Source organism: Trematomus bernacchii, unplaced genomic scaffold (assembly GCF_902827165.1).
Source record: "Trematomus bernacchii unplaced genomic scaffold, fTreBer1.1, whole genome shotgun sequence".
In the NCBI taxonomy this organism is placed as follows: Eukaryota; Metazoa; Chordata; class Actinopteri; order Perciformes; family Nototheniidae; genus Trematomus; species Trematomus bernacchii.
Window position 1 is genome coordinate 3,000,445 of NW_022987739.1, and position 13,419 is coordinate 3,013,863.

At 39.3% G+C, this 13,419-nt stretch overlaps 1 protein-coding gene across 4 annotated transcripts in view; it reads left to right on the forward strand.

The window, feature by feature from the left end:
- The first annotated feature begins 3,425 nt into the window (after nt 1-3,425).
- slc44a5b (solute carrier family 44 member 5b) overlaps nt 3,426-13,419 on the forward strand; it is a 38,351-nt gene continuing 28,357 nt past the window's right edge. For all 4 annotated transcript variants that reach the window (XM_034147531.1, XM_034147533.1, XM_034147530.1 and 1 more), the window contains exon 1: nt 3,426-3,628. In XM_034147531.1, coding sequence (XP_034003422.1) covers nt 3,592-3,628 — 37 coding nt within the window. In that variant the 5' untranslated portion in view covers nt 3,426-3,591. The remainder of the gene's footprint in view (nt 3,629-13,419) is intronic.

Genomic DNA, 13,419 nt, shown 5'->3' on the forward strand with positions numbered 1-13,419 from the left:
TTGGAGTTGTCCCTGAGGTCTGGAAAGCATCTCAAAACACAACTCTGGGGAGCGCACACAACATACACACACATGAGCCAGACAAAGGACTGTGTAACGGGAAAAAACTTTTTTAATTAACTCCAACCTTGTATCCAGATGGCTGTCTGCCTACGCCGGGCCAAATACAATACAAGTGTGAAGTAATCTGCACCTGTTTGTTGTGCCTAGAGCTGGTTATCTTTTTACTCATTATTAGGTCTACTACACAGGATCATGTCATATGCAAGATGTCAATGGTAGTTGGGTCCAGTTTTTCTTGGGGACACAAAATATACCCTAACTATAACAATATGTGACATCCATCTCATAACGGTAAAAGAATATACAAAATGATATATTTTGCCTTAAAAGCACTGTAGAAATACCTCAACATTAGACCACAAAATTACTATTATACTGAATGTTATTAGAGTGCATATTGGTCTCTTATGGGAGAGTGATATACATTAGATGTTAGCAGACGGTTATAGGCAAGAGGAAGGACCTATTTCTATAATAAAAGAGCAATATAAGTCTACTAAACAATTTGCATCAATTGCCAATTTACACTTCTAAAGCACCTGCAGAAAGGGTGGAGGTGCAGCATTGGTGAATGTTATTGTATCGATTAGTTCATACAAATGCTTTAGCTGTGACACATCTTTAAAAGAAGGGCAACAGGAGGTACATGTAGGTACATTAGCATTTATAGGAGATAAAACGTCTTCATTCTCTTTGCAAATCGTCTCCTCTTACAGACAGGTCATTGCCTCATCGGCTGGTATCCCTAACAATCACAGATGCAATTTTCAGTTTCTCAGAAGTGTTGTGTTTATCCAATCGATTGAAGAACAATAAAAGCCCTCCAGTCACCGAAAGCACTTTGTATCTCTGTTATTCGTTTCAAGCAGTGATGGTACTGTTGTACAGTGTTACTGAATCACTTTCTTTGATGGTTGGAGTCGGAGGGGTGTCAATTTGAAGGACAGCAGGCTTGATTGCAACTGCAGCAATGAATGAGAATGAAAAAGGGTGATGGTGTTAAAAGCATCTCCTTCTGCCCCGATCAAATCAGAAACAACTCCCTCTCTAGCCAACCTGCTGAAGAACAGCCGTCACAGGGAAATAAATTGTCTTTTGTTTCAGAAAGTGGAGAGAGGCTGCAGACCAAATCAGCACAAAATGTGACTGCATCTGTTGTGTCCCCTCGCGATTATATAATTAGCAAGCTGTTGGCATCCATCATTTCCCCTGAATGACAAGCAGATGGACTGGCAACTCTGCAAAATACTGTCATTCTTAGAGGGGAAAATACATTGACCTAAAAAATGTGTCATTGTGCTTGCTAATTTCTTGCAGGATAAGTGAACATTCCCACAGCTGGCTGGCAAAGAGCACACACTTTGATTGACCTTGTAAAATGCGATAACATAAGGCTGTATTGTAAAGGCCCTTTTATTAGAAAAATGGAAATAAATTGGCAAAAGAACAAAGGTAGATGGATTAAAAGGTTCCCAACTATATCAACCTCTTTTTCTCCTTTAACTATTAAGGTTTCTACGTTAGCCATCACTGCTAATAATGTAGAAATGCACACAACAGCAGGCAGTATGTTTCAAACTGAGCTATAAATTGTAGGGTCCATCTGGCTCTGGTAACTATTAATAGCATCAAAACCCAACTGCAATAATCATCGATTAACAGAAGTTCAAAAGATACATTATAATTTTCCTGAAATGTACACAGTAGGACTGATAAAAAAAAATCTGTCCTTTTATGTTGTTTTGTCTTTGTATTTTCTATTGTAAGATGTGTCACAGCCTTCCAATTCAGACACACTAGTTGTAGGCCATAAACGGTTGAAACCAATGTCCTGTGTCACCAAGACAAATTGGTTTACATTAACCGTATTGCACTTGGAAAATAATGTGATACTGATTCTCCCTGTGCTACTGGAAGGGATCCTGCCACATCAACAAATGATCTGTCTCGGGAAAAGTCAATCCCTTCTTAATGACTGGCCTTTGGCAGCCTCAGATCTCATTACTTTCACCCAGAAAGCACTAAGGGAGACATCACTTTGTGGATGTCAGAGTGCAATACAAATGACCTGTCCCATTTCTAATCTAATCTTACATTAAAATGCTTGAAATGTTAATGTTTTAGATATTCTGTCGTTATAGAGGGATAATGTTTGGCGATGTGTAATTATTATTGAGGCAGCATTCAGGTTAAATCCCTTTGTCGGAAAACTGTCACAGATAAAACATGCTTCTGTTCTATCTTTCTTTGTTGATACTGTATGGAAATCTCACCCCACAGCTCAGCTCACAGGATCCCCGGTTACTGTGCAGAATATTAAGTCTCTGCTGCCACGTCCTGGACATAGTCAAAATAGTGGACTCTCAAACCCTGTAATCAATGTGTGTCTGTGAATACATACAGGTATGTAAAGCAAATACTTCTCTTATTGGGTGTTGTTGTGTTCTGGGACTAATACTTTATCTTAGTTTAAAAAGGGATTGAAGTTGCTCCTGGACTTTACTTTGCAGAAAATAAAACATTCTCTAGGATGTGCAGTTGGAATTTCACAATAATAGAAACTGTATTAGTAAGTGAGAGCAACCTGAATCACACACACACTTCTTACTGCCTCACATTTAATAGTAATTGATTAAGAGGGCCTATCTGCGCTCTGTGAGTAATATTATATTTGCCTGCACTTAAGGCAGTACACAACATGCACATGGATCATTAACAGATGGGCATGTAAAGAATGTGCTTTGTAAGATATTGACATCTCTCTTGCCCTCTTCCTAGTTGTGTTGCACCTGTTTAGATGGGAATTTATACCTGAATTATTATAATTATGAATTGTATACATTAGTCATTATGTGATTCCAGGAGAGATTTGACTTTCTATTGACAACCAGAACAAGTGGGACGAATTCGAAGGAGATTCATATACATTTTTTAATTTATTTTTTAAATAATACCACTGTTGAAATTAAAAAGGGAAGACAAAATAGAGAATATATTTGCAATATCCAAGAATACCCAGCTGGGGTCAGTGTTTATCCACTGGACGCCTCGGTGTGGACAGAGATGTCACTGCCTCCTAAAAATACTAGCCTACCTGCAATGTTGTCTGTATTATTAATCAACCGAAAAGCAACCGGGCTATCACCACTCTTCTGGCAGACACAGGCTCACTAACCCCTCTGATCTTTTGCAATCCTTTATATACATCCTACACATTTTCATGTTATAAGACAAACTGCACAAAAACGTGGATGTTTAAATTACATCCTAACAAAGGGAAACAGGACATCCAGCAGCAGCAGTGAGGGTGCACGTCTCCTTTAAGAATAATTAATGACGTCGCGCTGTAAACACGACTGACGCTCAGCTGCGTGGCCGAAGCATCCTCGCGCCCCAGACCTCTCCAGGTTCCTGTGTTTATTTCTCGACGGGACCGTTGAAAGGCACTAAAATAAACTCCAGTTTAACTCGACTCTCATATGCGGTCTCCAAAACCAAGACGACGCTGCATTTGTGCTACCAAGTGCCATGGCTAGAAAGACGGACACCCGCTCATCTTACTATGGTGAGTGGGTTTTCTTTGTTGGAAATGCCAAGATATTTTCCATCTGCACTGTGTAACGTTATGACAACGGTGTTTTTTTAACCTGAATTATGTTTAACCCCTTACTGAGATTTACGGGGACGCTAGCTAACTTAGCTAACATTGTCAGTTGCTAACTATTTGGGGGCTATTTAACGGTTGACATCAAATACGCAGTAACGTTAACGTTAGAATCATGTTTTAAACGGTTCGAACGGCTAACGTTTGAAAATGGAACGTTACCCTAACGTTTTTTGAATTTTTCTTGAATCTGCCTCAATAATTATTTGTGTCTTTTGCCATAACTTATTAACTCGAGTGATAACATATTTTGGTTTGCTTTTGTGTTGTTACCTAAGTCCTCACTGTCACTTTCCTTCTCCACTCACTGTCAACTCGTCTTTGTTGTAAACGCAGATCTTTTTTTCCTCTGTCATGTTGCTGTATGGCATGACAACAGAATATAACGGTAACATTATCTTCGTTATCGTTTACTAATTATTTCTGTATTCATACATTTATCGTCTGATGGACATTTTAATGGAAATGTCCATCACTATTTCCCTAAAGAAGATGCCATCAGATTCCTTTGTTTTCATGTTACACCAGTCAAAATCCATAATTGACCTAGAATAAAACACAAGACAATCTGCTTGCTAATGTTGGTCCTAAAATATTGAAATTATTACTTGACTTGACTATTCACTTCAGTAACGTTTTTAACGGTTATTTTACTTTGGAAAAAGTAGCCTAACGTCTTTTTGAATTTTTCTTTAATCTGCCTCAGTAATAATTTGCGTCTTTAGCCATAATTTATTAACTCCAGTGATATTGTATTTATTTGCTTTTGTGTTGTTACTTTAGGCCTCACTGTCACTTTTCTTCTCCACTCACTGTCAACTCGTCTTTGTTGTAAACGCAGACATTGTTTTCTCTGTCATGTTGCTGTATGGCATGACAACAGAATATAACGGCAACATTGTCTTCGTTATCGTTTACCGATTATTTCTGGATTCATATACTTACAATAAGATAAAGAAAATTTGCTAGCTAATGTTGGTCTTTTAATATTTAAATGATTAATTGACTTGATGAATCTATGCACATCAATAACGTTTTTAACGGTTATTTAATGTTTGATAAAGTAGCCTAATTTCCTCTTTTCTCAAGACTCAAATCGTTACCCAAACAGTTTAACATAAATTGACAATGTTTTTGATATTCAAATTATTGTTGATGGATACATAGACTAATCGCTACAGCTATTTTTTTCTAAATCATCACTTACCAATTGCTGTAGTTGACAGAAACGTTTTTACTATAGTATTCAAATTCTGTCAGTTGGGTTTCAATGGTTGACATCAAATCCGCGTAACTGTATCTTAACTGACAGTTGTTTACTATAGTAGCCTATCCCTTATGAGTGTTTTCATTCATTTTTACCTATCCTACGCCAAGCCTAAACTTGTAAACCTGTGCTTAATTTTATTGTTTGCTTTTTATTTGCCTGTGTAAAAAAGTGTTAGTCTGTTAACAACTACTCTTATCTCCACTTTCCTCCTCCTCTTCTCGCCCACATAATCAAAAGATTGTAATAACTGCAGTCCAGTAAGAGCAGTTAGTAGTGTAAGTTAAAAATAATGCCCTCAGTGATTTGTTTTGCTAGCAAAAGATTAATCCTCTCCAAGTGGCATTTTCGCTGCTCCAGGCGTATAAAATATTTAATACGCGGTCACATTTTCTATCCATTAGCCTGCTGAAGTAATCTTGTTGTTTTCTAAAGCATTATAATCCTTTATCACTCCCAGATGCCACACAGTGACTCTCCTCTGAAACAAAGAGCCACTCTGGTGATTTTCACCATAGTGGCTTTTTAAGGTTTAATGCCAGTATTAATACTTTCCCGTCTACAAAATACTGCCCTCTATATTTAGTAATCTTCCATTTAATCATTTAAAGAAACGCATTTGGAGCTTCTTGTTGTCAGTGTACAGTTGCTGTCAAGCTACAAGAATATCATGGGAAGCGAACGAGCTATTGAAACCGAGACTAAGCAATCCAGCACGTTGACAGGGAAATTAATATCTCCTTCCAAGAAAGCATTACTTTGCGTGGCAATAAAGGAATGACTTATATCATATCGAACACTGATCCAATATCTTATGTTCACTAAAAGTAGACAGAAGACATGAGCAGCTGATCCGTGCAACCTATAACACTGACCCATATAAGCATGACATCATTCATTGACATCATCTCTCTGTTGATGTTTTATGTAATAATTACTACCAAAATGACTGTCATGGAAGCTTGATCTTTAGATACAGTAGCTCTACAGTTTTAGATTGACACAGGCATTTTCAAGTTTGCTCCTGACGGCTGTCGATGGGGAAAATCTAATGTTTCTCTCACATGCTGACCTCTTGTGTCCCTCGGACCCTATGACTTCAGCACTCTGCCAATCACAACTGCAACCTGTCAACCGTAACAATTCTCACTGCTCTTGGTTGACGTGCAGCACACCATCGGGGCCTTCAATCTATAGACTGTAAATGTAAAGCTTCAAACACTATCAACTAGAGATATTGTATTGAGTGAAAGTAACCAGCCTCTTAATTTGTCCTTTGTGTCATTATTATTATATATGATATATACTTTATTGCATTACTTAGATAGTTTGCATCATACAGTGGCTAACATATACCTGCATTATCTTCTATCCGTTCAACTCGAGTGCTTCTCTCTAGAGAATTACATAGAGTATATTGAAACACTTTAATTAAGGAACATCCAACGACCTAGCTTGTGGATCATGGGAGGGAGTTATGGTGCCTCTCTGTGTTTAGGTCAGCTGCTTTACGCTGTTAGCTCCCTGGTGCTTTCCTTTCATCAGCGAGCTTGACATAAAAGCATTTCAGAGTATTTTCGTCTCGCAACTGAACAAAGAACAACAAGACACATTTTACCTTTATATACTCTGCCAAATATCGTTGAAAAATGACATTACAACTAATAATTCGCTCACTGCATATGTTTAAATGTTGAGTGCATAATAACGGAAATCATATTAGCTGTTAATGTTTAAATACCCACCATTACTGAATCTTTTGGTAGTTTGAATCTCTGTTCAGTATATTATTTCAGGTCAGCTTGGTGGAAAGATCTTTTCAAACCAGGTTAACTGTTTCAGTCGATACAGATGTCAGTTCCACAGAATCAAAGATGAAGGGGGGGGGGGGGGGGGGTGCGCTAGTGAATTGTCCGACCGGCCCACCGGGACAACTCCCGGTATTCCCAATGGCCAGTCCGCCCCTGGCCACAAGGCTTATTGTGTGGAAGAAGTGCTTGTGCTCTCGCTATTCTAAAAAAAATAGGAACAGGAGACCCTCCTATATATTAGGGATGGGAATTTGAAAGCAAATGTATATTCGAATATTCGAGCCCCAAAAAAACGGTTAACCGATTAACCAAAATGTACATATCTTATAAAAAAAAAAAGAATGTAGGAAAAATGTTGACCAAAAAAAAAAAAAAAATACAAATTTGCACAGAATGCAGCTATTCAATACTCATTCTTGTTTAAGAATATGAGCATGTCTACTCAGGGGAGAGGTGGGTGCGGAGGCGATTCACAATCAGGCCAGCTGTAGAGAAGACCCTCTCAGCTGGAATTTGGGCATAAGATGAGGTTTGAGTCTGCGTGATCTGCGTGTAGGGAGGGGCAGCAGCCATATCATTAGCTAGAACTAGCTAGATCTGATGGATTTGAACATAAACGCGAGTGAAGTATAACCGGACGCGAGAGAGAGAGAGATCAGCACCTGCAGCTCTGCCCGCTGTGAGGGACCGGTGAGCGGAGCAAAACACACCTTTAGACCTAACACACTTAGCTATGGCACTGTCGTATACATTGAATTATTCCATTTGATCATATGTAATCAACTTAGGCACAAAATATTACAATACAAATATTCATAACTCATATTCTCATATTCGAATACCTGAATAATTTCAAATATTCGATTAATCGTTCCCATCTCTACTATATATATTTTTTTTGGGGGGGGGGGTGATGTTTGAAATAACTCAAAGCTGAGGTAGATATGGCCCGATAACAGACCGTCTTGATGCAATTCCATATTAACATTGAGTTATAACCTAGCCCTAAAATAAAGATGTTTCTTTTAATGAACAATGCAATTTAATGGATTGCACACTCTTTCATAAAAGAAGCAAAAACCATTTGAGCTTTCTTTAGGTGAGTCATGTTTTTAGTGGCTGGTCGAACTACCTGATCCCATCATTTAAACTCAGCAGTTTTCTGCTGTACATCCTGGATTGAAGTGTATTCTTAAGGCTAGTATATAATATATCGTTCCTAACTTTGTAGCAAGTGGGCCTATGCTGTACTGCTGAAAGTCTCAGTCAGTCATAGAAGTAGAAAAATACCTTTATAATCATTCTGTGACAGGTTTGCAAGTGACAATTTAGATATGAGTTCCATTCAGCACAGAAAGTGTTGAGTCGGGCACACTGTTAATTAACACATTTCTCGCATGGGCAGCTTCACTAAACGCTGCATTTTATACTGAGTCAATGCACAGTCATGACAGAAAGCTGAAAGCCTTCATTTAGAAAATCAAACATTCACGGTGTCTTCCTGTGAAATTGCAGTTAGGAGGTTGTGGCTCAAATGGCCCATATTGCACCCAGGACAGCGTGCAATTATTGACTGCTGTTGTAGTGTCCCTGCCCTCTGCAAAAACTCATCACAAATGAAGACCTATCCTCGATCCACATTTTATTAGCCTTTATGTCATATCTGCTCGTTATTGTATAACAACGTTGTGTTCTTTTACTACTAAATTCTTGTGACCTTCCTCAAAATAAAGTCAGTGCATGGAAGTTTGAAGTGTAACATTCACACTAATGATAGGATGAGTCAGTAAATAATTTCCGATTCATTCTTGCACATCACTGGATGATTATCTGTTCCAGTCCGTGAAAATGGGAGGCTGTGAAGAGGCTTTCTAGGTGACAGCAAGGAGATTTTGTGTTTCCAATTGGCACTTCACATCTAGTTGGTGTTTGTTTATGACTAGAAGAGCAAGTGACTTTGACAATGATTTCTGAAAAACGAGCCAAAGATAAATTCGAAAAGGATTAAGAGATACTGTTCATTCTAAACACGTAGGTTTTGATTCTTGAGTGCACAGTACTTAAAAATGACCTTTTTATAGGTTTAATTTGCTAAATGACGCAGCGAGCTTATGAATCATTATCCTAAGAACAAAAGAGACATGGTGTTCAGATGTTTTCAACATGCTCTACTAAGCACAGGTGAGGGCTTTACATTGCACCTTGTGGGTTTACTTAGACTTACATTTAATTTGTCTGAAGTGTGCAGTTGTGAAGTTGAATTCTTCCTGGTCCCAGTTGCATCCTGCCTAACATAAAACTCTGATGTTCAAAGCGCTAAGAGGATTTGTGTGTTTCATACACAGCCAAAAATCACTATCATTATCGGAACTAGTCATCTAGTGCCAGTAGAGAGTCCTGGAAAATATGTTTTTCTTAAAATATGCAAATAACTCTGGCAACAGGGTGAGATTGCGCAAAGTAAACATGTCAGAAGAGATTAATTTGTACTTACTTTTGTCATACTAAAGGAGTGATCTGCAATATTCTGTTTGGTTATTTTATGATTCCATTACTAATAGATCACTAAGAAAAAAAGAGGAATTAACTGTGGAGGTTTCAAGGAAAGTATTGAATAGTATGTGACTCAAATATGTTGTCGGTGCATTCCTAATGGCATCTAGATGCGTGCATACAGTATGTAAGTTTGTTTTTTAATTTTGGTGTGGCTGCAAATTTGGATGAAATTTGGCCTGAATTAAGAAATAAGGTTTAAAAATCCAAGCCAAAGCCAGCTGAGCCTGTCAGTGATCTACAGTAGCATTAGCATCACAGGGCTGCACTGACATGCCAGGAGGCTCCCACTGAAGTAACCGAGGTCACAAAGCCCCAGCCACAATGCTGCCACTTCTCCGCTCGGAACAGCAGGCTAGCTGTCAGTGTCTGACACACTGAGATGCTAACTCTCCTCTTGGGGGTCGAATCCCAATCCGGATCTCACCATTCTCTGCATTCAAGAGAGTGTCAGTTAGCATTGTGTCTCTGCTTCCCCCTGAACATATGCACAGTAAACACTGTTCATGCACTGATAGGAGGTAACCCAGTGGGCACCCAAAGCAGATAGGCCAAGTGCTCAGTCCTCGAGCATCTGCTAATAGTTTTGAGGGTCCCATGGGACTCTGCTAAGTAAAACAAAATCAGAGATCGGGATGTTGTTGTCTTGTCTCGATAAGGAAACACGCCTTTAAAAGGTTTTACTGTTGTCCAGGCGGGGGAATAAAAACAAGGCAGAAATGCAATAGAAGAAGTATAGAGAAAAAAGAGAGTGGCAGTGCAACATGGGGAGTGTTTGCGTGTATTATCTCTCCACATTTTTAATATTAAATCGGAGAGCCACCTGTTTTTTTTTTTTAAAGCTTTGATTGTTTCAGTGAGGGACTCCATATCTCAGCTGTTGTTTTTCTTGGTGAATGTGGGAGACTTTTGTATTCGTGTTGTTAGGGTTAGTGGGATGTGAGAGTGTTGCCTGACTTAAGTCGAACCTTGCGAGTACATTTCTGCCCCCTGGGACCCCCATAGTGTGTATGTGTTTTCTGATTCAACTGTGAAACACTGACTGTGAATCTCTAGCCTAAAAAAATACCTCTATGACCTTCTTTCACTCTTTGTTACTCTTACTGCATTACTCACCCCTTTTATCTTTATGACAGTGATACACCCAAATAGCTTTTTTTCAAATGTGCCAAGGTGCAATACACTAAAGTTGCCGGATACGCCTTAACACTGCTGATACAGACAACAGGAAAACCAAAACCCCCAAAGCCATGCTACTTAACGTTGATTTCCTTTTTGGATTGTCAGAAGCCTGTGCTTCTATCAAATATGAATGAGCATACTGTGTACAGCATTCAGACTCACAGGCTGCGCCCACCCTGCTGAGTAACATCATTATGCAGAATTTGTACCATTTATATTATTTATTTTTTGTCTAAAAGCCCATCATAGCTTTGACAGGAGTGCAATCTTAGAGCACTCCACTCTCTCCACATCTTGGAAATGTTTATGAATCATCAGCGTAAAAACAAGAGTAAAAGTCCTTTCCAAAGGGCCCCTCTGACCCAGCCCATGTAGAGCACCTGCAGTGTGCGAGCTGTTTGCCTGACCACGGTATGAAAGAGGCCTGTGTTGAACAGTGGAGCCTGGGCACACTGGTGCCTGTGTGTGCCCGTGTTGGTGTGTCTGTGTACTGGATGTATTTAGGGAGACGAGCTGAGGAATGCTGGGACGATGGGCTGTGGAAACGGGATAGGAAAGTGAAGAAAGTTTTACTCTTGAGGGGGTAACGGCAACACTTTGCTGTTTGTCACTTATCTGCTCTATGTACATTTAAGGAATACTCCACCCACAAAATGATTTGTATATTTGTAATAACTCAGCCTGTGTTACACATCAATCTTGTTTCTTACATGCTTCCTCTGTGAACTAAGTATCGAAAAAGGTATACAAAATATATTAGTTTTTTATCCTTTCTTTACAATGGAGATATGCAAGAAAGAAAAACAAATCTTCACAAACAGTAGGTAACACAGGGTGAAAAATACAAATGGTCATTGTTTAAGTTTAGTTTTCCCCAAATGTATTGTCTTCTTGGAATTGAAGAATGCTATTTTTAATATAAGGTGGGTCAATTTGTTACATTGGTACATTTGCTCTCACATGAATACATCTCGGAGTATTTGCAGTGATACTTTAACAAATTATAAATATATAACTCAGTAAATGTGCACATATTCTCTGAGCAGTCTAACCTCAAAATAAAATGAGCCACGAGAGATAAATGTGCAATTTAGTCTTCTCCGAAATTCTAAAATACAAGGCGATGAACTACTTCTGTGACTTTCCTTTAAAGCTTTATCACTTCAGGCGGGCTTGTTGCATCTGACTCTTCCTGCAGAGGCATTTAGAAGTTGATTCTCAGCAGTCAATCTCAGCACATAATGTCTGACGGGAGGTACAGACTTCAAATTGAGGCATTGTCACACAGCCTTTCAATCTTGTCTGAGAGCTTTTATTAAACCTTCATTGCAAGAATTGCATCACATTTTGTATCTGTATGTGATGACAGACTTACATGTAGTTTACGGTGTTAGTTCTTCACCACTGTAAATTGATCAATAGATCTTGTTGCTATGGCAGACTTGCGGCAAATGAAAATGGGATTTGGGAGCAGAGATTAGTGCTAAAGCCTTTGTCTGATCATGATGTGTAATTCCTCAAGCCTCATTGCCTCTGAGCCTCTATTACCACCATGATTGTTGTGTTATGCGTAAATCTTTCAGTCACAGCAGGACAAGGTGGCATAATCTAGCTCTACGTCAATAGAGGAGATTTGCAGTTAGTGTAGCTAACAGTGACTTCAGCTGTCCCAGGGCATCGTGCCTGCCAGGCTTTTTCCAAATGTTGTTGACTGCAGACCCTCTTTCAGCCTTGCTAAGCCACTCTACCATCCATATCTCCCGCACTGGCAGACTGCAGTGCAGTGTAAACACCCCTCATCTAATGCTCATTCTGCTGCTATCCAGGCGTCACTGATTGTTTTTACCACTCTTTTTACTCATTCAATTTTGTTTTATTGGACAGCCTTGTGGAAGTAGTCAAGCAGATGGAGTGAGAAGAACAGAAGCTACATTTAGCTTTGCTGAATTAGCACATGCTATGTCACCTGAATGTTATTGTGTTTGAACAAAGGCGTTTGATATCCTCCAGAATACTTAAGCGGCCTGTACACACTAAACCTTTTTTTATAACATTTTTGCTATAAGAAAGAATTCGATCGCAGGATTGTATTTTTTTTCGTTACCTTTGTCCTACTGTAATGACAGCTTTAAAATCGGGGTTCAACATCATATTTCCCGCTATTTTTAAGTCAGTCAGCAGGGGACCATGCCCACTGCTAGTCCTATCTCTGGACACACTGGCAGGCTGAACAACTCCATGAACAAGAAATAACTGACATGACGGAAAAGCACTCTGCTCCCTGACACTCACTGCACCACAATCTGTCCTATCACCACTTGCTCTCCTTGATCTGTGATTCAACTTGCTCTCACCATATGGACTGCCCAGTTTGTGTCACTATTCCTCCCGCACGGTTGAGACCTGCATATGTTTTGAATATTCACACAACCTAGAAGGGTCATTTAAATATTCTTTAAAACCACGTATATTCAGCTTACATTTGGCCTATAGTAGCTAGTTACGTCTCTTGTTCACCCCCAGCAGCTGTACCTCTAATTGGCTCTGATATAAGTTCATGTGATGCAGCCTGCTGGCCATGGCATGTGGGTGTTACAACAACCACTGTGATGTAAAAGCAATTGGAGACAACTTCAGGCACAACACAGAGGAATAGTTCCCTCTGTCAGTACATCACGCACAGTTGCTACATTTGAAGGGTCCAAATTCAAATCTGAGTGGTATGGAGCTGTTTTTAGGTTTGAGCTCTCAGCATTGTAGATCACTTCTGAAATACAGCAGAGCATCCTCTTATATTCAGCGCTATTGCTCTGCAAATGCTGCAGTGAGCACCTGGTCTGGTGACATTGTGTCCTTGGCTGAGGATTTCACACACTTAA